General features: G+C 43.2%; 1 protein-coding gene across 1 annotated transcript in view; it reads right to left on the reverse strand.

Moving 5' to 3' along the window:
- The window catches only part of Cyria (CYFIP related Rac1 interactor A), a 99,314-nt gene that overhangs the window by 16,364 nt on the left and 60,058 nt on the right, over positions 1-22,892 (reverse strand). The window contains exon 3 of the mRNA XM_046441299.1: positions 12,851-12,930. Within this exon, the coding sequence (XP_046297255.1) occupies positions 12,851-12,920 (70 nt within the window). The 5' untranslated portion in view covers positions 12,921-12,930. The remainder of the gene's footprint in view (positions 1-12,850; positions 12,931-22,892) is intronic.

Here is a 22,892-nt window from a genome sequence, read left to right on the forward strand (position 1 = left end):
TAGTCTCTCCACGGAAAGCAGAGACGGTGCTGGAGGAGGATAGGAGGCGTCACCTCATAAATTCTATTTTCAAGTGTTCAAATCCTAAGATGCTAACTGCAGATGTCACTAGTGGAAGGCTGAGGCTAGAACTGTAGGGCTGAGCCTCCTCAGATCCAACCCCTGTTTTCACTAATCTTTGTGGGAATACAAAAGGCTGATCCCACAAAAGGGTGTGTTACCAGTTGCTAGTGTTCTTTTGGGGGGTAAAGGGTGGAATCCACACACCATGAGCACTGGTGTACTGACAGGGGGCTCAGAGGCCTGGTCATCAGCAGGGCTGATCTAGGGTGGCACTCCTGTCACCATCTGCCACACCCACAGGCTCCAAGCCAGACCCTTAAGGAGTAACGTCTACCTAGAGTTTTAGACTATGTTACTCACTAGATCCTGCCTAAAACCTAAGAAATTGATAAACTCTCTGGGAAATGAAAGGTGACAGTCATCAGTGTATGGTAGCTCTCTTAAAACAAAACAAAACAAAACAAAACAATAATAGGCTTTCACTCTAGACACTTTGCAAACCATGCTTTCTAGGAATAAGAGGATTTTAGCCAGCGAATAAGGAGGCACTAAAGTTCACGTCAGGGTTCAGAGAAGGAAGAGATGCAGGTGGCTGGAGAGAGTGGAAAGGAAAATGTCGGGGAAGGGCTAAAGCAGGGGCCACAGGAAGAAGTTCTCCATGATGAGGTCACTGTGTGGAAAGAGGGTTGTGGCTGTATTAACGCAGCTAGGCCAGGAGGGAGACCAGCCAGGATAGAAAGCAGAGACTTCTCAGGGCACAGAAAGGAAAAAGAAATGTATCAACCCTTTTATCTCTGTATCCTTCCTTCCTTTCCACTCACACTGGGTAAGTTTTTTCAGGAATGATGTTATCCCGCTATATGAATCACTTTATATTGTATCTTTTTCTTTCTTTCTTTTTTGGTGCCAGGGATTGAACTCAGGGACACTTGACCACTGAGCCACATCCCCAGCCCTATTTTGTATTTTATTTAGAGACAGGGTCTCACTGAGTTGCTTGATGGTGTGCTTTTGCAGAAGCTGGCTTTGAACTCATGATCCTCCTGCCTCAGCTTCCCAAGCCACTGGGATTACAGGCATGAGCCACTGCGCCCAGCTATTTTAGTTTTTTTTTCTGATTTCTCAAAGTTAAATGATGTCTTAAACAGAAAACTAAAAATCCATAAGCTAAGAAGACTATAGCTAGAGAATTCCGGAACTCCAGCTTCCAAGCGGGGAAAATGTTAGAAAGAAAACACAAGAGAAATGTGCACAGTCTAGAAGATAAACAAAAATCAAACACCCATTAATTCCATTCTTCTTTTTGACGAATGTATCAAAAAATCATAAGCTAAATGAATTTCTTATGGAGATATTTATTTGGAGAAGAGGAGAAGCACAAGTCTGTAACCAAGATTCTGAGAACCCAGACTACTGAGTGTAAGTATAAAACGGCCTGAAAGAAGATGGTACTTGGTGGCCAGGAAAGAAGCCTTCTCATCTCAGCTGTCACATGGCCCCATCTTAGCAAATCTTAGGAAAACAGAGTTAAAACTAAGTGGGCTAAAAGAGCTCAGCTGGCAAAACCAAAATACATCCCATTGGTGGTTACTTAAAAACAAAAAGAGAAAGATTTCACATCAATATTTTTTTTTAAATAGAGAAATTTCTTAGGTACTTAAAAATAAATTTTTCCAACAGTGTGGCCTCAAAATGGTGCTGAGTTAGAGACGGTCAGCTCCTCCCTCCACACAGTTGAAGTGACATTGTTTGATACAAATAGACTGGACTTTGATGTGACCACAGAGAGTTGGGGGGCCGTGGTGAGCACCTTCCTTCCGACAGCAACACTGCCCTGGTGCTGTGAAACAGGACCCTCAGCCCCTGTCTCCCTCTTTGGGAACTGTTTCTCTTGGCAGGGTCCCTAGCCTCCCATGAGAAATGTCTCTTGTGTGGTCCTGTTCAGCGGTGATGGAATGGGGTGGGAGAAACCAAATCCGTCATGCTCCCTTTCATCCAGGCTTAAAAATGTGTTGGCTCATTTTCTTCCATAATTTGTTGTTCTTAATGGATATGTGATTTCTTCCTCCTTCCCTGTCACAGAACTGAAGTCACTTCCTCTTCCAGACAATAATCAGACCCTTGGTGCTGGGAGCACAGTTCTGCCTTCTCAGCCAGAATGCGGAAGATTTTTAGGGGATTAAAAAACCAGAAGCATCAGCTTCCCAAGTGGAGAGTGACAGCAGGAAGAAGCTCACGTAGGTCTGTCTGTCTTGCTTTTCAAATGGGAAAAGGAATGCTTGACCCTAGGTCACATTTAAAATTGGCCCAAATCCCTATAGAAGTCCATGACTCATCCCCCTTTCAACGAAAGAATCAGACAATCAGAACTAACTAATGAGAAATTTATTGACTAGATGTAAGACTTTGGTCATATTTATTGCATTTTGACATCATATTTACAGGGTCTAGCACAGTACCTGGTATGTAGGACATGTTCAAGAAAATTCTGCTGAATGGATGATTTAAATGTACTCCTCACTTTGTGTTTTGGGATGGTTTTCCTGCTCGGCTTTGAACTCTGAGATCTTTGGAGAAAAGATCTGTGTTCTTATCCTCCACAGCCACACAATGCCTCACCCACTGGAGACACAATCCATGTGTTGATGAATCAGTGACTCAGTGAGGAAACTGACCAGCTGGCTGAGAAGGGTGGGCGCTGAGAGGCAGGGAGGTAAAGAAGTCAAAGAAGGTGCTGTTGCTTCCAGATCCTCTGTCTCTTCTCCCCAAGATGCTTTTATACTATCACATCTCTTATCATTAAGATACATGCCTTGACCTGCAGTTAAATTGGCTATTCACACCTTCATTAAACACACATGTCAATTATCCACCTACAGCCTCATGTCTCCTTGGTGTGGTTTGCATATCACGGGTGTTTCTTCTGTCTGGTAGAATGAAAAACTGCACTGGGTTTACTCCTCCAATCCTAAAACATTTTGCTTTCTGGAGAATTCCTGTGAGAGGCTTTGGAGGTCTACACTTCTGGCATTTTCCATATTCAGATGTAATTGGCGATCACATGTTAAAAATTTATTGTATTTTCAGATGTCATGAAATGACATCTTGAAAAGGACCCTGAAGAATTAGTGGTTGAAAAGGTCACCTATATTTAGTCCACCTATAACCCCTTAAAGCATTTGCTGAATGAACAGAACTCTGAACCACAGGCTCTGTTTTTCTATTTTTAACACTAAGAATGACCTTTCATTAATGAAGGTATGCACACATGCTCTCTCTCTCTCTCTCTCTCACACACACACACACACACACACACACACACACGGGGATGCACACCAATACTCAAGATGGAAATGATCTCTGTTTCCAGTGGCAGCCAGTGAAATCTTTGATGGCGTTTCCTCTAAGAACTGCATTCTAAACTTCAAATCATCGTCAGTTATTTCATCAAAATTGAGCAGAACAGTTAAACAAAGCTGGCTTACTCCTGCTTCACAATGAAGCTGTTAAAATCCCTGTGATTTACACAGGCAATTTCAGAAACCTATACTGGTAGGAGCCCTGAAGCGAGTGTCTCCCAGCTGGCCATTATCTACGCGATGATTTAAGGCCGTTCTGGACTTGCTGTTGTGCAAAGCATAAAAAGGAGCATGGGCGCTGTGACCTCGCACACACACCTATTATCAAGAACACACAAGGGCCACGGTTGTGGCTCAGTGGTAGAGCACTTGCCTAGCATGAGTGAGGCACTGGGTTCAATCCTCAGCACCACATAAAAAAATAAAAACAAATAAAATAAAGTATTGTGTCCATCTAAAACTAAAAAAATATTTTTTTTAAAAAAGAACATATGAAAGTCCAAGTGTCTGGGATTTTTAATGGAAAATAAATGATCTTGCTGATTAAGATAAGGAGTATTAATCTTGCTGGCAGGGGATGTATCCATCCTCCTGTGGTTGGATTCCCTGATGATGGGGAATGGTTAACCTCATGGTTTTGGTGTCACCAGGCGAGGTGGAAGGTCTGTGGAGGACTCTGAATCTTATTTAAGCCAAATGCTTGGCATTCCACTGTGCTAATGGAGAGGAAGGTGACCAGGTACTTTGTTTGTCAGGAAGGTTTTGGGGAACCACCCAGGGGAGCATCAGCAGGCCTCAAACTGGAGAAGGGCTGTCAAACCAAAGCATTCTTATCTTTGTACATCAGCCCAGGGCTCATCCTGTCTTCAAAAGTACCAGGAGCCCACAAACCTTCTCCTAACAGTCTACTTAGGACTGCATGGAGAATTTGACAGTGAATCAAATTAACCTAAAATAATATGAGGAGAAGACTCGATTTATGAGGAAATGCCTCTGGTTTTGATGGAAGCCCTGGCATTTCATCAATGGGATATATAGCTCTCCCTGTGCCCGGATGACTGCTGGATAAACAATGAAGAAAGTACAGCAAGAAGGATTTGCCAACGCCATAAATTAAATCTACAGCCCTTCTCCCCCACCCACTTCCTCAGTCCTCACTCATCCCTTTCCCCTTCAAGAGGAACTAAGAATGCAAATAATTATCTATTATTAACATTTGAGGATGTAAAATGGTAATGATTTATAGCAGAATACCAACTGCTTATGAAAACAGCATGAAGTTGCAAGGGTCCAATGGAAAATATAAGTGAGACGTGGTTGACATATTTATTTGCACAGGACATTAGTCAGCACACACCAAAGCCCAAAGCCCTTCCCATGGAAGCAGGACCCCAGGGAATGAAAAGAGATGGATATTCTGGAAGAACTGGCTGTTTCCTTCACACGACTGGGATCCCCGGGTTGGGGCAGCACTCCAGGGATGGAATTTTGAGATGTGGACTACAGCCAGCGTGCCACTCACCTCCCAGCCCCCAGGGCAAAGAAATTAACTCCCTGGGCCCAGACCAGATCTTGGTCAAGGAGAGACAAGCTACAACAGCCCTGTCTTCTCCCTACCTGTAGGGTCATAGTGAGAATTATTATATACATTGAAAATAGGAAAAAACAAAAGTGCTCGAAATTGCCATGAACTGCTTCCCTGTTGACTTTTGTCAAGTGAGGATAGTGGACCAAGTGGCCGCTGATCATCTGAAATTTTCCCCCTCTCCCCTTCCAAGGTCTCTAGCCTTCTCAGATCAACTTCAGCAGATGCAAGTGTGTCTGAGGACAGGTGAAAGAAGAGTTCAGTGGTGGCACAAAGTGGGCCTGAGTGAACAATATCAGGCCAGCCTGCCTCTTGACACTTCATTTTATAGAATTGGATGCTGCAGGCCTTTTGAGAACACAAAGATGTGGAGATTGCAGCATTTCCTGACCACCACCCCGGTGCTGCTGCTGTTCTTAGTAGTCCTCTGATATTAATAAATGTGGGTTTGTCTCATGAGAAAACCATTTGTTTAGCCACTAACTTCTGAAGAACATTTTTTTTCAGCCCAATCAAACATCTGCAACTCTTGCTAGCACAGCATCTGCTATCCGTTCCAGCTAGCAGACTTCTTCACTAACACCTGTACCACTGTCTGTCTTATTTCCTCATTAACGTGGAGAACTCCTTGAAGAAGAGGTCCTGTTCTTCTAATGCTCCTCTTCCATGTGCCGTATCTTATCCCTTCAGAGCTCCCAGCCCACTGATAACCCACCTTCACTGTTGCTGCTTCTACCTGAAGAATGCAAAGGATTCTTTGCATATCATTACTTAATTAATATCTATCAAAACCAGTAGTCCTAAGATTATCTTTCATGTCCAGTCTTATGCTGCTGGATAAGACACATAAAAATATAAGCATGTGACACCATCCAAATACTCACCTCCAGGAGAGGTATACTAATGAAGAGATGAATATACACTTGCAGAAGAAAACTAACCATGCTTGATTGCTGATAGTACCTCAGAAAATGGCTGATGTCCCTGCTAGAGCAATTATCGCCATTGCATTTAGACGCCGGCTTTGTCTTCCTCCCCAAAGAGACTGAGAGCTCTGCAGCTATTCACACCCCACTAACAGAGTGGCTGGAACACAGAATAACCTTCAGGATAACATGAATCAGGATCATAGTGACTGTAGTCAGGTGATCCATTTCCACAGATAAAGAAAATTATATCGCAATCATCTGTACTTTGTTACTTTTTTTTGTACTTTTGTACAGATGTGCAATACACACACACACACACAACCCACACAACATGTCAGCTTTTTGTTGTTTTGAACAAAATACCAGCAAGAACAACTTAGAGAAGAAAGGTTTATTCTGCGTCATGGTTTCAGAGGTTCAGACTATTGTGGGCCAAATCCATCACTCTGGGCCTAAGATGAGGAAGAATATCAGGTGAAAAAGTGGAGGGATGCTGCTCACCCCATGGTGGCCAGGAAGCAGAGAGTGAGTGGGGAGGGCATGGCAAGAATAAGCACCCTTCGAGGGAATGGCCCCCATGACCCACCTGCTCTAGCCACACCCACCTGCCTATAGTTACCATCCAGTCAGTCCATTCAAACCTGGAGGAACTGAGTAGGTTACAACTCTCGAAATCCAATCATTTCACCTCCAAAAATTCTTGCATTTACACAAGAGCTTTTGGGAGACACCTCGTATCCAATTCATAACACACACGAAGGAATATTATTCAGTCTTAAAAACAAAGAAATTCTTGCAACAATAATAGGAATGAGGTTATGCTAACTGAAATAACCCAGTCACAGAAGGACACACACTGCAGGATCTCACTAACAAAATGTATCTAAAGAGTGCAACTCATAAATGGAAAGTGTAAAAGGGTGATTGCCAGAGACCTAGGGGAGGGGGAAATGGGGAGTTATAAATTAACAGGTCTCAAGTTTCCTTGGTGCAAAATGAGTAAGTTTTAGAAATCCTGTGTCCAATATTTGCCTATAGTTAATAAAAAATAAATAGTTAATAAAACTATTGTGCATTCAAAAATCTGATAAGAGGATAGATCTCATGGTAAGTGTTCTTGTCACAATTAAAAAAAAAAGGAAAAAGCAATCAAATATATCATATGAATTTGTTTCAACCCTGTGAAGTGGTTTCAATCTTCCATCTCATTTGGAAAAACTCAGGGAAATTTCAATATGTGCTGTATATTAAATGATGTAAAAGAACTAGTGTTAATTTTGTCAGGTATAAATCTGAATCTATGCAATAAAATTTCATACGATTAAGATATAAAAAAAACCCCACAAAGAATATTGCCCTCATACTAACAGAGAACAAGTTAGATAATCTACAAAATCTTGGTTATATTTAACCTACAAGAGAGCTGAGGTTGCAAAACACTGAATGAAATACAATCCAAACAGTAGGCAGACTGTCCTAGGAGGTGAGGCCACAGGTACTTTCACATTTGGCAGAGAAGGGGCAGGGGTGGGAAGCTTTAATAAATGTAGGCCACATGTTCTTCTAGTCTGAAGGATGTGTGCAAACCGGCCTGGAAGCTGAACAGTCTTGGAGTCCTGAGTAGAAAGGGAAGCTATGTCTATCTGCCAGGGTTTTTCCACGGACCTTCACCCAAGGCTAACAAGATAAATTGAGAGCAGGAAGGAAGAGAACACACAGACAGTGCGGATCCAGGGCCCTGGCTCTGCCTCGAGGGATCTCAGATCAATGATCCCACTCTTGGTGCCACTTGAACATGAAGCAGGGGCCACCTGCTCTGAGGGACAAGAGGAGCACCGAGGGAGATGCCCTCTAAGGCTCAGGTGGCCAGAGCTGCTGTAGTAGCCCAAGCAGGAAAGCAAAGTCGTTCCTGTTGAGTTGAGGGAACAACTATCTGCGAGGCTCGGGGACAGTCAATCTACTGCTTGTCTCTACCCATCAGCCTATTCTAGATTTTTCAGTGGAAGGTGGTCTTTGTGACAGGCTTCTTTCACTTAGCGTAGAAGAGCATGCTATAGCACTTCATTGCTTTTAGCTCAATAATATTACATTAAAAGGATCTATCTATCTCATTCTGTTTGCCCATTTATCAGTTGATGGGCATTTACTTTTTTTTTAACTTTTTAAAATTTATTTTTCAGCTAATATAGATAATGCTGTTAAGTTTATTCATATACAAGTTTCTGTGTGGACAAATATTTTTATTTTTCTTGAGGGTTTATGCATAGGAGTGGAATAGCTGAGTCATATGTTAACTTTATATTTAGACTTTTGAGGGAACTTCAGACTGCTTTCTAAAGCAGAAGTACCACTGTACTTTTTAACTAGCCAGTGTATCAGATTCTGATTTCTCCATATCCTCACTGGCATGTTTTATCCTCTCCCTTTTGATGAGAACAATCCCAGTGGGTGTGCAGTCGTACCGCATCGTGGTTTTCATTTGATTTCTCTCATGGCTAATGATAGTGAACATCTTTTCATGTGTTTATCGGACATTTGTTTGTCTTTGGAAAAATGTCTACTCAGATCTCAAAGGAATCTTTGATAGAGCAAATTCCTTACTGATTGGTGGGGGGAAGCTTCTTTGAAGTGAGGTGCTTGTGCATAGATTTTAATCTACTTGAACTTCTATTGTCTCGGAGAGCCTTTACTCCAGGCTGTGGCTCTTAGAACTCCAAAGGTTTCTTGGTGTGGCTCCCCTGTCCTAAACACTAGTGGGTAGGTGAATCACTCCATGCATTAAATAAAGACAGGCCCCAAAGTGGCTGATCCGCAGAAGCACCTGGAAAGGTGGAGAAAAGCAGATTCTTTGGACTGGACCACAGAATCAGAATTTGGGGGTGAGGTTCAGGTAACTATATAAGAAGAGATCCACCAGATGTTTCTAATAATCATTTTGGCCTAGGAACCACTGGTGCCACTTCACTGGAGGGCCAGTGTTTTCACGTGGCGCATTGGGTGCCATCTTGGAGGGTCTGACTGGGCTCTTCAGCTATGTTGGACATGCTTTCTCCTGCACTCTGTCCCTCCAGCTACCATTCACCAGAGAGGCAGGGAGCCATGCTTATCTCTGACCCTTCAAAAGGAAGTAGAACAATGACCAGAATGTAGAGAAAGGAAAAGAAAAAAAAGTAGAGGGATAGAAAAAATAACAAAAAAAGACATTAAGTGTTGTGGAGAAATACAAGCCCAAGGCACAGGAGTAACTGCAAAGGTCAGCAGGAATTTAAATCAGATCTTTGCAACTCAAAAACCCAAGGACAGATGTGTCTAATTTTGTATTACGTTTTGACCCAACCTAATTATATCTATTTGACCCAGTTCAATTATATTCCATTGCTGACTTCAAAAAGAATATTCAATGCTCAAAGCAGAAGTGCCAAAGTCATTTAAGCTGTCGCTACATGCTGTGCAGCCTCGTCCCCCTCTGCCCCTCACCCTTAACTCTTTCCCATGCACCCTTCATACACAAAGCCACACATCTTCCATCTGCTTTCCTGGGGGCCACCAGTGTCAGCTCACTGCCCATTTGATCATCCCCTTCATGCTCTGTCTTTTCTGACCGCCTTGTAGCACCTGAATCATCTTCATTCCTCCTGAGCATGGTGTTCTCCTGTCTGCCTGGGCTGAGCTGGCTCTGAACCTTCTTCTCAAGACCAGCCTCTATTACCCAGGCTCACGTGTGCTCCACACCCCTGTTCAACACAGGCTAAGTAATGGGTCACAAAACTGAGCGAGGCTCAGGCTCTGTCCTCAGGAATCTCAGTTCAGTAAGTTGTCCCCTAATCTCTACAGTGTGGCCTCTTCCCAGGACCCTCTACCTACTCAAGCCCCCTCCCAGCATGAGCGTGCCTAAAGTTCCCATTTGCTCACGTCTTGTCTGCTTCCTTGCTTTTCCACAGGATTTCCACTCTTCTCCTTGAAGAAGAGAGCTGCAGCCTTCAGCTCCTCAGCTTGGCAACTGTACTCTCAGGGTCTAACCCAAGCTAGCCTTCCATTTCAGCCCCAAGTTCTTTCCAAAAGGCATTTGGTGGCTCTGTCTAACTTCTTGCTGTTCTTCAAACATACCCTTCCTATTCCAGGGCCCATGCCTTTAATCACACTGTCCCATCTGTTGGAAGACTCCTCACCCCATCTGTGCCTTCAGAAAACAACTCATCTTTCGAAGCCTTTTCCAAATGCCACCTCTTGCAAGAAGAGACCTCCTGGTCGTTCCGCAGCCTCCCATCAGTTGTGTGTTCTTTTTCCTTCTTTACTCCCATGGCATACTGGGTCTCTCTCCTTAGTTGGTCTTCACCTCTGTGCCTACATCATTCTCCACTCTTGCCTGAGGCTTCATTAGACAATGACTGTTCTCACTTAGCTCTGCGTCCCCAGCTGCGAGGCTTATATGAATGGTCACAGCTACACCCAACATTCCTTTACTAGATTGACCTGAAATCTACAGACTCAAGGGCAAATCATGCCTGCAGCCCATCTTTCCTATCCCTCCAACTTATTTATTTTAGGATAAAAAATACCCAAATTAATATTTTTCCATGGGATGTCTTAGTTTGCGGATCCGTCTCTAATTAGGAAGAGATTATGATGGCTGTGGACTTCCAGGAAGCTGCTAGTGATGAGCACTTAAAGAAGGAGGAGAGCTAAAGAGGCCTGTGTCCCCATTTCAGGTCCCTAATCAGCCTCCATGTGACTTCGGCCCAGTTAGTTATCTTCCCAGACTCTTGGTAGAATAAAGTTAATTTTCTCCCTGGGACTGATGAGAAAATAGACTTTTACACATTTTTCTAAATTTACAGTTTTATATTTTCCTTAAATCTTGTAACTCTAGCCTTAGTGGTGAGCCACCAGACGTGGGATCCCAGTCTATTCTTACTTCTCTTGAGGATATACAAATCTCCACGAATGGATGTTTTGTACCATGAACAGCATCGAAACTTGATTTCTAAATGCTGCATTTTGCCACCATGACCTTTCCTTAGATGAAATGTTCAGAAAATGCCCAGAGTATAAGACGAGCAGACCGCAGTGCTTGGCTAGAAGGGAGGGAGAAGGGGCATAGACCCTCTCAGTGCCACTTGCCTGCTCTCCAAGTGGGGAGGGGATTCCTGAGGCAGAGTCTCAGAGCTCCAGGGACCACCAGTTGAAAACCCCTGCTTTCTCCCTGCAGCCTTTACATGTTTCACTTTAAATGTTTTTATAATTAGACTGGAAAAGACCTCAACCCTGATCTTTTTTATTTTTTTGGTGCTGGGGATTGAATTCATGGGCACTGGAGTTCAAAGAGCCACATTCCCAGCCCTATTTTGTATTTTATTTAGACACAGGGTCTCACTGAGTTGCTTGGCACCTTACTTTTGCTGAGGCTGGCACTGAACTCGTGATCCTCCTGTCTCAGCCTCCTGAGCTGCTGAGATTACAGGCGTGCGCCCCTGCGCCCACCCGGCAACACTGGTCTTTATGGGAGTGTGGAAAGCCAGAGGTCCAAGAACAACCAAACAGGCAAGTGGGATCACTGACCTGTGGCAGGTGCATATGGAATTTAGGGCTTCCAGAAAGGCTACTTTGGGTGCTGATATGCCCCAGAGTTGCCAGTGAACAGAGTATTTCCTTGCTATTTTTAGCCTTGGTGTGCTGAATCCAACAATGCAGAATGCACATGATAAGAAATGGAAGGGTGCAATTAAAAATGTAAATAATAAAAAGGGCAGTAAGACTGTCCACAATTTGTTTTGTAAAAATTCTTTAAAGTTATTGATATATCATGAATGACTCATCCATCCATCCACCCATCCCAAGCCAAAGAGCAACAACAACAACAACAACAAAAGACTGGGTGAAACCAGAAGATATCTGTAGGTGAACATAATCCAGATTATGTTTTCAGATATATGGGTTTTGGGGACACTTTTCCTTTTCAAGTAAACTTTTAAACACACCAAACATCGTGAAAAGATACACCTAAGGAGCTTTCACTTTTTGTTATATCGCCCCTGGGAAAGGTTTTCTAGCACTTAATAAATCTGTTTAATCTATATATAAGGAGGTTTAATCCAAACATGAGGAAGCTCCAACTATTTTCATTAGTATTGATAAAATGCTTGAAAAAAATCAAAACTTAAAGTAGATTAAAGCACAACAATGTTAATACTGAAGAAGAGACATTCAACTGTGCTTGCTATTGTGGAATTATAATTTTAAAAGAGGGTAACACAAGTCAAAGGCAGAAACTTGAGATAAGTTGGAACAAACATAAACATTTGCACATGTTTACCATCAATAAAATAAACTAAGAGTCTGTCGTTATTCTGTCAAGATTCTTAACAATTTTTACCTGAGGGAAAAAAATAATGCTTTTGATAAAAAGACATCAACTTTTTGCATAAAATGTTTATCCCAAATCCTAAAATGATTTTATACAATCAAAAACTCCATAAAGAACAGATGGATATGACTAACAAAAAATAATCTGTAAGCCTTATTTATGGTATTGATCACTTTTTTCTTTCACTTCTAGTGATATTTGTTTTATATTAATCTACATAAATGAATATGCTTACTTTTTTGGATTATGACATAGTAATTCATGCCAAGTTTCAGAAAAGGTGAATAATGATTTATGCTACACCTGTAAAAGCTCATCATTTCTAAAATCAAAGAAAACCAAGGACATTCTAAAAATGTTTTCTACTAGGCTTCCAAAAAACAGGAAGAAAGAGAAATAAACTGATTTTAGAAATGATTTCAGAAAGAAATGCAGAATACCATTTGGATTTGGTTTAAGTATCATATAAAATCTTATTGTTAATTTCCTTACCAACAAGCTATAAAAAGCGAAAAGTTTCCATTATTATGCTATAATTTTTGGAACTTACTTTCAAAATCCAGGAAAAAATGAGGATAGTTTTCAATTTCCCTGGTAAGGACTTTGAGCAGGTTTCCCATCCCAGCAAACCTAGAAAGGCAACACAAAAACAAATCACTTAGAGATATAAAAAATAGACCTTTAACTACCTCTGAAGACCAAAAAGAAGACACCTCCATTCCTGAAGATGAGTAACTCATTCCTCAATTGGTTACAGATAAATATCTCCGAGGTGCTGTATCTCCAAAACATAGGTACATCTGGCCTAAACCATATGACAGTGATAAAAAAAAATGTGTCATAATGTCTCTCAGGAGAATACACTTGCACCTTGTATCTCTTTCACTACATATAAAAAAAATTAACCATGAACATCCTATTAAAAGAATTAGGTATTTCAATTTTAGGAAGTAGAGCTTTGTGTATTTTGCACAATGCTTCCTTTCCCCTTCACTGATCCTCTGAATCCTCACAGTTAATACTCCAGCTCTGCCTCATTTCCATGTACATGGACATTTACATTGTTGGGAACATACCATGTCAATGGATAAGCAGAAAAAAGAGGGTATTTCTAAAATATCTGTCTAGAAAGGTAAGTTTCTTAAAATTCATGGGAAACAATTCAGAAAACACAGATTAGGGGTTCCAGGGACTTGCCAGTGGGTATAAGAAACAAAACTTCTTAGAATGTAACTATAGACAAATCAAAGGTCTCATAATGGGACATTTCAATGGTAAAGAGACTGGACACTTAATGAAGAGTAAAAATTAAAAGGCTAATATCCAAAACTTACCAATGAAGCAGCAGTCTAAGACATTTAAAAAGTGTTTCAAATCAACAGAGAAATAGAAATTTGTTACATATTTTGGGGGGAACTGGATATTGAGCCCAGGGGTGTTTTACCCCTGAGCTACATCCCCAGCCCTTATGGTGATTTTTAAACAGCAAAATTTCCACTATTCTTAGATGTAGACATTAAACTGTCGTCTACACCTCTCCAGACTAAACTCACCCATTCATTCACTCATTCATTCAACACGTGTTTTTGGAGCAGCCTGCAGGCACTAGGTCTGAGCTACTTAGAAAGCAATCTTCTAACTCTGCTACAAATGAACCCTTGTGACTTCCATACCCATTTTTTGAAAGATCAATATAAAAAAATCATGACCAGTGAACTGCTGGGCTGCAATTTTGTATGCTATGGCTTCTGAGAGTAATAATGTTGATATGGAAATTTTAAAAAAATACACCACTACATGAGAAAGATGTATCAAGAGAAAAATGGACTTAAAAGATGACTCTATGTGTGAGAAGATGCAGCAAATATAATCTGGCCTCCTTGCTCTTCCACTGAGAAACCACTCATGCATCTGCAGACCTCCCTCATGGGAGAACCTACTAACACGAAATCAGAAAAGAAACCATTTAGAGAGTCTACTCCTCGCCACAAGGCCTCATCCTAATCCCAGCTCTGCTTCCTGCTACCTCTAACCATGGAGGGCAAGCCACTTCATTCCTGTGATCCTCAAGTTCCTTATCTGAAAAACAAGTTCTTGAAAAGTATCTATTGAAATGATAATGCAAAATGCTTAGTGCAGCACTTAGACAAAATTTTAAAAAAAAAGAGTTATAAGCTCTTGCTACAGGATGACAATAAGAGTTGCCATTATCATCATCATCATCCTGATTATCCTAACAGCCTTCACATACTTATTTAGGATGTTCCTACGGAAGGTGAATTTGATAGACTGTATGTGGCTCCAGGGAAGATAGGATCAATGGGGAAATAAGGAGAAAGGTCTTCATTCAATGTTCTGAAAAAAAAATATCTAGCCATTAGAATTGCCTGAATATTGAGTAATTTGCCTTATGAAACAATGCGCTTTTTCTCACTGGTGATGTCTAAGTAGTATAGCATCATCCTGAATGATGCTATAAAAATGACTTATGTGTTAGGGAACAGGTTGGACTAGATATGTCCTAGACCTCTCCTTCCTTGAGGTGCATGACTACCTGGGCATGCACATGGGTGTGCATGTGTGTGCAATGGAAAACAAGCACCATATTTCCCTCTTCCAAAAGGTCTTCCCTATTCCTGTCATTCTTCCTTTCTCTCCTGCTTTTATGCACATTTCCTTTGCAGATATTCTTGAGCAAAGCCCTGTGTGAAGTGGGTTCTGCCAAATTGAACGGCTGCAGCTGACCCAGACCGTTCCTCCACTGGGCAGCGTTCATGAGCCCCCTGCCTCTCTAGGGAAGAATATTGCCAGTTTAATGAGCAATTTGAGATCAAACCTGCAGACCCTTCTTGCGGGAAGATGATTCCACCATTTAGCAAAAGCCTTGGCTTACATATGTAATGACTTAATGGAAGAAAAATGTTCTTAATTTCCTTATTTCTGTGCTATGAATGTGTCACAAGACACTTTGGTGAATTTAGCTCTCTTGTTAAATTCTGTCCTGGGCATGATTTTAGTGTCCAAGTAGCTGGGTGGGAAATAGGCCAAGCCTTTGAAGTTTGTAACAGACGGAAACAAACATACATAGAAATGCATCCAAGTATTAGCTGTAGAATTTTCTCTCTTCAAAAGGCTGAGTTGACTGGCTAATATGGACAAATAATCTGGAGCTTGACTCTAGCCTTAACCATGTTCAGTCACCTGGAATGCCCAGGATCCTAGATGCGTCATCTATCAGAACATCTGGAGCAATGGCTGTGGGGACCTGTGTCCTGTTAGGTGTTAGGGGTCAAGTCTAGTCCTATGAAGCCTAGAAAACATGCCTTCAAACCCAATGAAAGATCAGTACAGAAGAATTTCATTCCATCTCCTTCATGGCAAAGGAATTTGATGTCCATGCTCTCTGCAAGGGTGAGAAGCATTCAAGGGAGTTTCTTCTGGTGCAGGGAGGCCTTCAAAGTAAGTTGGAAAAGGGGAAGAATAGCGGAATAGTAAGATGAGAAGAGAGAGGAAAGCAGTATGTGACCTACAGGTTATCTGGGCCATTTTCTGGGGATGGTTTATCAATTTGATCTGAGCTTCCAGGTAGTCGAAGCAAAGGAGAAAATAAGCTGGTCTCTTTCAAGGTTTAGTGTTCAGAACACAACATCAGCAGGTTACACTGGGGAAGTACATGGCCATGGTTAAGGGTCAAGACAAAAACCCATCTCCAGTTAGGAGCAGAGGAAGTTGTATCTGAGCACGAGCTGAATCACAGAGATCCCGTGGGCACAGCAGTGGTTTCCCAGCTGAACAGTGGCAGAGTGGGCTGCCTGGCAGTCCAGGGTGGTCTCTGAAATGCTGGGGACTCCGGCTTCAGTGTACTATCAGGAGCTTCCTGGCTACCCTCCTACTGTGACCTGTGCTTATCTGTCCCAGGTAGGTCAGCTACTTGCCACCCTTCTATGTGCTGTGGGGACTTACGTCAGAGGGCACACAGCAGTAGAGCCAGAACTCTGAGTGCCCATGAAGACCTTAACCCAGGTCTCATAGACAATGACAATTCTTACCAGTTTTATAGGTAAAGAAGCTGCTTCAGTAAGTTCAAAGGAGAGTAAGGTCTCCCCAATGACAAAAGAGGGACAGGAAGACCATTTAAAAGAGAGAAGTATGACAAAAAAGTACTTGCAAAAACACTAAAATACAATAGAATCCATAAAGGAGGAGGTGAGAGGTGTCACAGGCTTGTTTACTAATTGACACTAGTATGTTGCTCATATAGTAACAGTCAAGCTTCCTTTCACCACACATGGGCACACATATGTGCAGCACACACACACACACACATCACACACACACACACACACACACTGACTCCTCTGTCACCATGCAAAGTCATCTCTAGTTAAGTTCTAGTTAAGTTCTCCCTGGAATTGATGCAGTCACAGTGTTGTCCCTGATGTTCCAAGATCTAAATTTCCTCCTGTGGGGAGGGTATGACACAGACAAGGACAGAGTACAAGGCCTTGGTCATCAGGTGAAGAGACAGGAACAGATGCACCAGTTGGGTAGGTACACATGAGGAAATGGGGCACTGAACAGAGGCTCTTGGACCCACCCCCTTGCTTGGGCTGCTCCCTGTTTGGAGAACAACACTGGGAGATGGTCCTCTTATCAATGGCCACTTGGGATAGCCTTTTGCTCTCAGAGCTGCCAGTCTTTCCCCATGCCCAGAACTCTCTGGACACCAGCCCTTCTCCACCAAAGTGAAGGTACACAGACATCTGGGTCCTTGGGCTCTGGCAAGATGGCTTCAGCAATTAGCTGGGCCTCTTTTCCCACAGCACTGCAGCCTAGACTTACCCATAAAGATGAACACACAGTCTTGAGAATCTAAAGCATAAAGCAGGTCAAAATAACAAGACCAACCAAGGATGCAAAATCTGTGTATTGTGGAGCAGATGGGCAGGATCATAAAGAGGAGTGCTTGAAAGAGCCCACAAATATGAGGTGCAATCTAACTCCCCACTGTTCCTGAGCAAGTCATTTTGGCTGTGAATCTTGAGTTCCTTATCCATACAACAGGACTAGAACATGATCATTATCATCTGCATCAAACTCTTGCAAAGACTGAACAAATGCTATACGAGCTCCATGTATTCTGTAAACTGCTGTCGAATACCAGCTGTAATTACTCAACATTGAAACACACCCGACAGTCTAAGATATTCAGGGAATCAAGGAAATACATGCAACATCCCCAGAATCATATGATCTGCAGTTTTTCAATCGTTCATGTTGGCTCTCCCAAGATCCATAACCCTTTATGTGTGTCTCTTTCACACCAAGCTATAATCAGGTTAAGTACTGACAGGTGTTAGTACCTGAAAGAGATTTTTCTACATGCCAGACAGTGTATTTTAGTTATATTTCTTATTTAAGCCTCAAAATATGCATAAGAGAAAGATATATTGTTAAGTGATTACAGAATTTAGACTCATTAAAATTAAGTATAGAAGTTAATTGGAAAACACAAATCCATTTGAAAGGAAACTAGATTTTCAGAGAAACAATATTTGCACAAGTCTGTAACAATTAGAGGTCAGGATATTCAGATAATAAGATACCCCAAGTGTAAACAAATGCTTCTAAAAATATGAATACCGAGGTGATTCTATTGTAATGTTCAAACAATCACAAAAAAACTACATTTTTTAACCAAACAACTGTGTTTATATGTGCCCACTTCATAACACATTTAAGGAAAATACAATCACCTAGCGAAGAAAACCTAATCAAAGTGGCTCATGAAATACGTCTATTGAAAAGAAATGAAAACCGGGAACAGTGGCACATGCCTGTAATCCCAGAGGCTTGGGAGACCGAGGCAGGAGAATCACACATTCACAGCCAGCCTCAGCAACTCAGTAAGGCCCTAAGCCACTCAGCATGACCCTGTATTGAAATAAAATATAAAAAAGGGCTGGGGATGTGGCTTCGTGGTTAAACGCCCCTGGGTTCAATTCCTCATAGAAAGAAAGGAAGGAAGGAAATACCAAAGGACAAGGGCTGACAGCCAGCCTTCTAAAGGGACTGGGGCTACCTGAGGGGAGCCATGAGATACACTGACTGTAGGAGCCAGCACTATTTTGAGAACAGAATCTATTTGGGAGCACAGAATACCTCCTAAAACACCCTCCATCTGGACTCTGGAAAAGTGCTCAAAGGTGTCCACTGAATGTCAACATGTGAGAATGACAGCATGTACCTAGTACCCTGAAATACCAGAGTGGGGAGAGTGGCCGCTGTCATATTATGTATGAGAGACAGGCTCATCAGCGCTTTATCGAGGGCCCACTGTGTGCCTGGCAGCACGTCTGGGCTTCCTCACACTTCATTTCCTTCAAGTAGCGATGATTATCTTCACAGTGGAACAGCAGGAGATTCAGAGTGGTCGACCACTCTCCAAAGATCACAAGAGAGTGGAAGAGAGTCTGAGTGACATTGAAAGGTGGGGAACTCACAGTCTATGCTCTGTTCTGCACAGGAGGGGACCTGGAGTTCCAGAGCCCCCGTCTGGGCACGTCAGAGAGCCTGTGGTCTTCCAGAAGGCCTGCAGGACGTTGCGTTGTCGGATAGATCAGCTCACTTTTCTGGGAGAGAGTCTTAGAGCTTCCATCAGATCCTAAAGGTCTGCTCTCCATGAGCACACTCAGGGCAGGTAAGGGGAAGTATGTGTCGCTGAATTCAGAAAAGAGGAAACTGCAGAAGTCTGAAGTGAAGATCCAACAAAGGACACAAGCTCAGGGTGCTGAGCGAGCGCCTGCAGCTGGGGGACATGAGAAGTGAGAAGAAGCGAGGCCAGTGCCTGGGCAGGTACCCCAAAGCAGGTTTATTTCTCCAAGCTGTAAGATTATTTCCAAACAGGACTTTAATTTTGTTTTTCTTTTCCAGAGTCCAGACGGAGGGTGTTTCTCTTGTCACTTTAGGCTGCTGGCACAACTCTGCCAAGGGAGGCACCCGTCTTCACGGGGGGACACTTTTGGATGTACTCGTGGTATTTCCTGTGACCACTGCTTTGGCTCTCGGCTCAAAGGCACATGTACGGGGCAGGCTGTTGCACTACTGGGTGAAACACTGACTCTAAAAAAAATCATCCTCTGCTAATATTTCCAATTTCCAAAAAGAGGAGAGAATTAATATCCCTCCCCCACATACACTATTTGAACTTTATTTATTTTGGATGGAAAAAAATGAAATGATACTATCAGCTGCATTCCCCGAGCATAAAGCCAAATGAAAGCAACCAGGCCTTGTTTAAAAAAGATGTGAGAGTTGTTTGCAGGGAAGGTTTTGTTTTCTGTGAACAAGATACAACAAAGGACACAAGCTCAGGATGCAGAGCAATGTGAATAATTACCTTTGCCTGGGCACACCAAGATTTCAGTGATCAGTTTTCATGATTAAAGATCTTATAGAAACACCCAGAAGATTTATTTTTTTTAGCTATGACTAAGTGAAAGAAGAATTCCTAAGTCAACACCACCTTCTTCTACAACAAAGAGCAGAAGGTAAGAAAATAAATAAAATAGTAGCCCTACCAGGTTTTGTTTTCTAGTATTTTTTCTTAAGGTCCAAGATGACAATCTCAATCCCTCTAGCAGAAGGGGTCAGTTTGTAGCATTTTCCTTCAGCAAGTACCTTCCAGATCCTAGGATAGTTAGTGTCCCTGGTGCAAGAACTTTTAGAAAGCAGACTTGGATGATTTATAACTCAACATTTTGGGGATTAAGAAAGACTAGTTTACTCAACTTTTTTTCTTGACAACGCATTATATAAACAATAACAACATACATTTGTAATATCACATCTTTGCTAAAGATGTGTTGGCCATGTTTATCCTCAACATAAGCATGTATTGTGGGTAGGGGAGGTTTTATTAGACCCATTTACAGACAGGAGCTCCATGACCAGGTACAGTAACTGTCCTTCCCTAGGTCATCCAGATGGCTCCTGGACTCCTGATCTGTAGTCCTAGAGCATCCCCACATTTCATCAGAATGCACCCCACAGCAGAGGAACTAGAAGACTCTTTTTAAAGCTTTAATTTAGAAAAACAAAAACAAAACACACAAACACTGGTCCATGGACCTACAGCACACTACAGCCAAGGAATTAGAGAGACATGTGTTGGCTCTCAGAGCCACACTGACCCTACTGACATATCAAATCCATCTTTAAGACATAAAGCCACTGTCTCAGCCGGGCACAGTGGTGCAGGGCTGTGATTACAGTGGCTCGGGAGGATCATGAGTTCAAAGCCAGCCTCAGCAACTCAGCAAGGTGCTCAGTAACTCAGTGAGACCCTGTCTCTAAATAAAATATAAAACAGGGCTGGGGAAGTGGCTCATTGGTTAAGTGCCCCTGGGTTCAATCCTCTCTACCCCCCCAAAAAAAATAACAAACCATTGTCTCTGGAGGGTCCCTGCTCCCTGGCAGAAGGCTCTGGCTGGAGCATGCCAACACAGGGTGCCCAGGCTCCAGCAAGTGCAGCCCCCTGCTGGTTCCTAGCGGTGGTGCACCCTTCTCTCACCTTGGGTTGTATCACCCCAATCCAGACCCCAGCAGAGCCTGCCCATGTCCTGCCAACAGCTTGCAGACGGCCTTCCTGACCCAGTCCTGTCACTCTCCCACTCGTTCCATGCTGCTGGCAACACCATCTTTCTAAACATAAAATTGATTCATTTCCTAAAATGCTCCCCGATGCCTGCAGGGTCTGTACATGCAAAGTCACACCCTGGGCACAGAAAGCCTGTCCTCTGCTCACCTTTTGTCCCTGCTTTCTCTCCACCTATCCCTGCCTCGTCCACTCTGGACATACCCTGCACTTCCCTCACTGCCTCCTTAGGGCCACAGGGCCCTTGAACATGTGGCTTCTTCTGCTTAATATTCTCCGTGACCTGCAGGCCACAGTAACGACACCATCCCATGTATTATCATATTTTAATGTTCACAACAACCATATGAAATAGGAACTGTCAGTATCTTATTTTTAGAGACAGAGTTAATCTTAGGGATTTAGAACCTTGCTGATGCTGGTACAGGATAGAGCAGGGCCTGACCTCTCAGCACCAGCAACTACCCTCCCCACATGTTCCTCCAGGTATGGCTGTGGAAGTCCGGAAAGAACCTCATGAGCCCTCCCTACTCTTTTGCTCCATTCCAACAAAAACAAAACCCACCCCTGCTTACTTAACACACAGGGTATACTCTGCGATGGCACCCATCAGAAAATACCGTAATTACAGGCTGGCCCCTATGACTCCCTGGACGTGGGGTCCTGCTGTTTACACCTCATTGCATCTATAGCACTAAGAGCAGAGCCTCGTCTGTAGTAAGCACTGGGAGAGAAATTCTGAAGACTTCTCTGTCTGGCAGTTCCCAAGCACCAGTCCAAAGCAAATGAGAAAAACAATGGCTTCCTCATGAATCTTAGAAAGTTAAAGGTGGCCAGCCACTTCTATGTTACAGTGTTGTCCTTTATCTTACAGAGTGAGGCCGACGGTTATATCCAAAGTCTACTTGGAAATTTGACTGGCTTATGGAATCCAGAAGTTGAGGATTGTACAGTCAGTGACCTGCCCAGGGTTGGAGGCAGAGCTGAGTGGGATGCGGGCTCTTCTCTTCCAGACCAGTGCACCTGCGACCTGCTCACCTAGCTCTGTCATAAGTCCAATCTCCTAACTACAAGGGGGCTCCACAATTTGCTGAGGATCAGGAAACAATACCTCACGGTATGTGTGACACTTGGACGTGTTGAGTGTGTTTGCTGCTGGAGAACAATTGACTCTCTGGCCTTCCCCACACCCCTGTCTCTCACCCCTCTTTCCCTCCTGAAGTGAAGGAAGGGGCTTTCTCTCAAGATCCCCCTCCACCTAGGGCCAGGTCTGCCAGAGGATTAACTTGCAGGAAGGAAGACTAGAGTGGACCCCCAGCCTCGGGGAATGCTGTCCTGGCTATTCTGTCCTTCAGGCCCATTTATCTCCCATGAAAATCATTTACTGTTTCTCCAAAATGCCCTACAGCCCCCACTTCCTGCTCCTCTGTGAAGAGGGCACTGAAGCTCAAATACCTGGTCCTTCTCAGAGTTCCACACTTGTGTGACTCGGGGGCACCTGCATGGTAGTAAGTTTGTATGCCTTTTCTCCTGTTGGTCTGCGCATTGCTGGTTTATTGCAGGCCCAAACCTTGAGAGCTGGAGAAACCCCTCCTACTTCCCCAGCAGATCAGAGAAAAGCAGTCCAGTCTGGGTTTCAGGCAAGTTTCTGGGGACTGCATGTGATCTGGGTGGAGTGATGACACCAATGTACTGAGGCTGATAGACAAGATTCAGGTTGGAGTGATCATGAGAGGAAGCCCCTACGGTGGCCGGTGGCCGCTGTCAGTGACACTCCCCATACTGTCCTGGAAGGTCAAGGACACCTCTGGTTCCTCCCATGAACCATTAGCTTGCTTGCATCCTGCATGTTGTCCCCACAGAAAGGGACCCAGCTGACAAATAATATCCACACAGCTCAGGGATACTTCCTCCTGGTACCCGCAGAACCCACTTA

Source organism: Marmota monax, unplaced genomic scaffold (genome assembly GCF_021218885.2).
Source record: "Marmota monax isolate L192 unplaced genomic scaffold, Marmota_monax_Labrador192_F-V1.1 WCK01_AAM20220418_F8-fsc00010, whole genome shotgun sequence".
NCBI lineage: Eukaryota > Metazoa > Chordata > Mammalia > Rodentia > Sciuridae > Marmota > Marmota monax.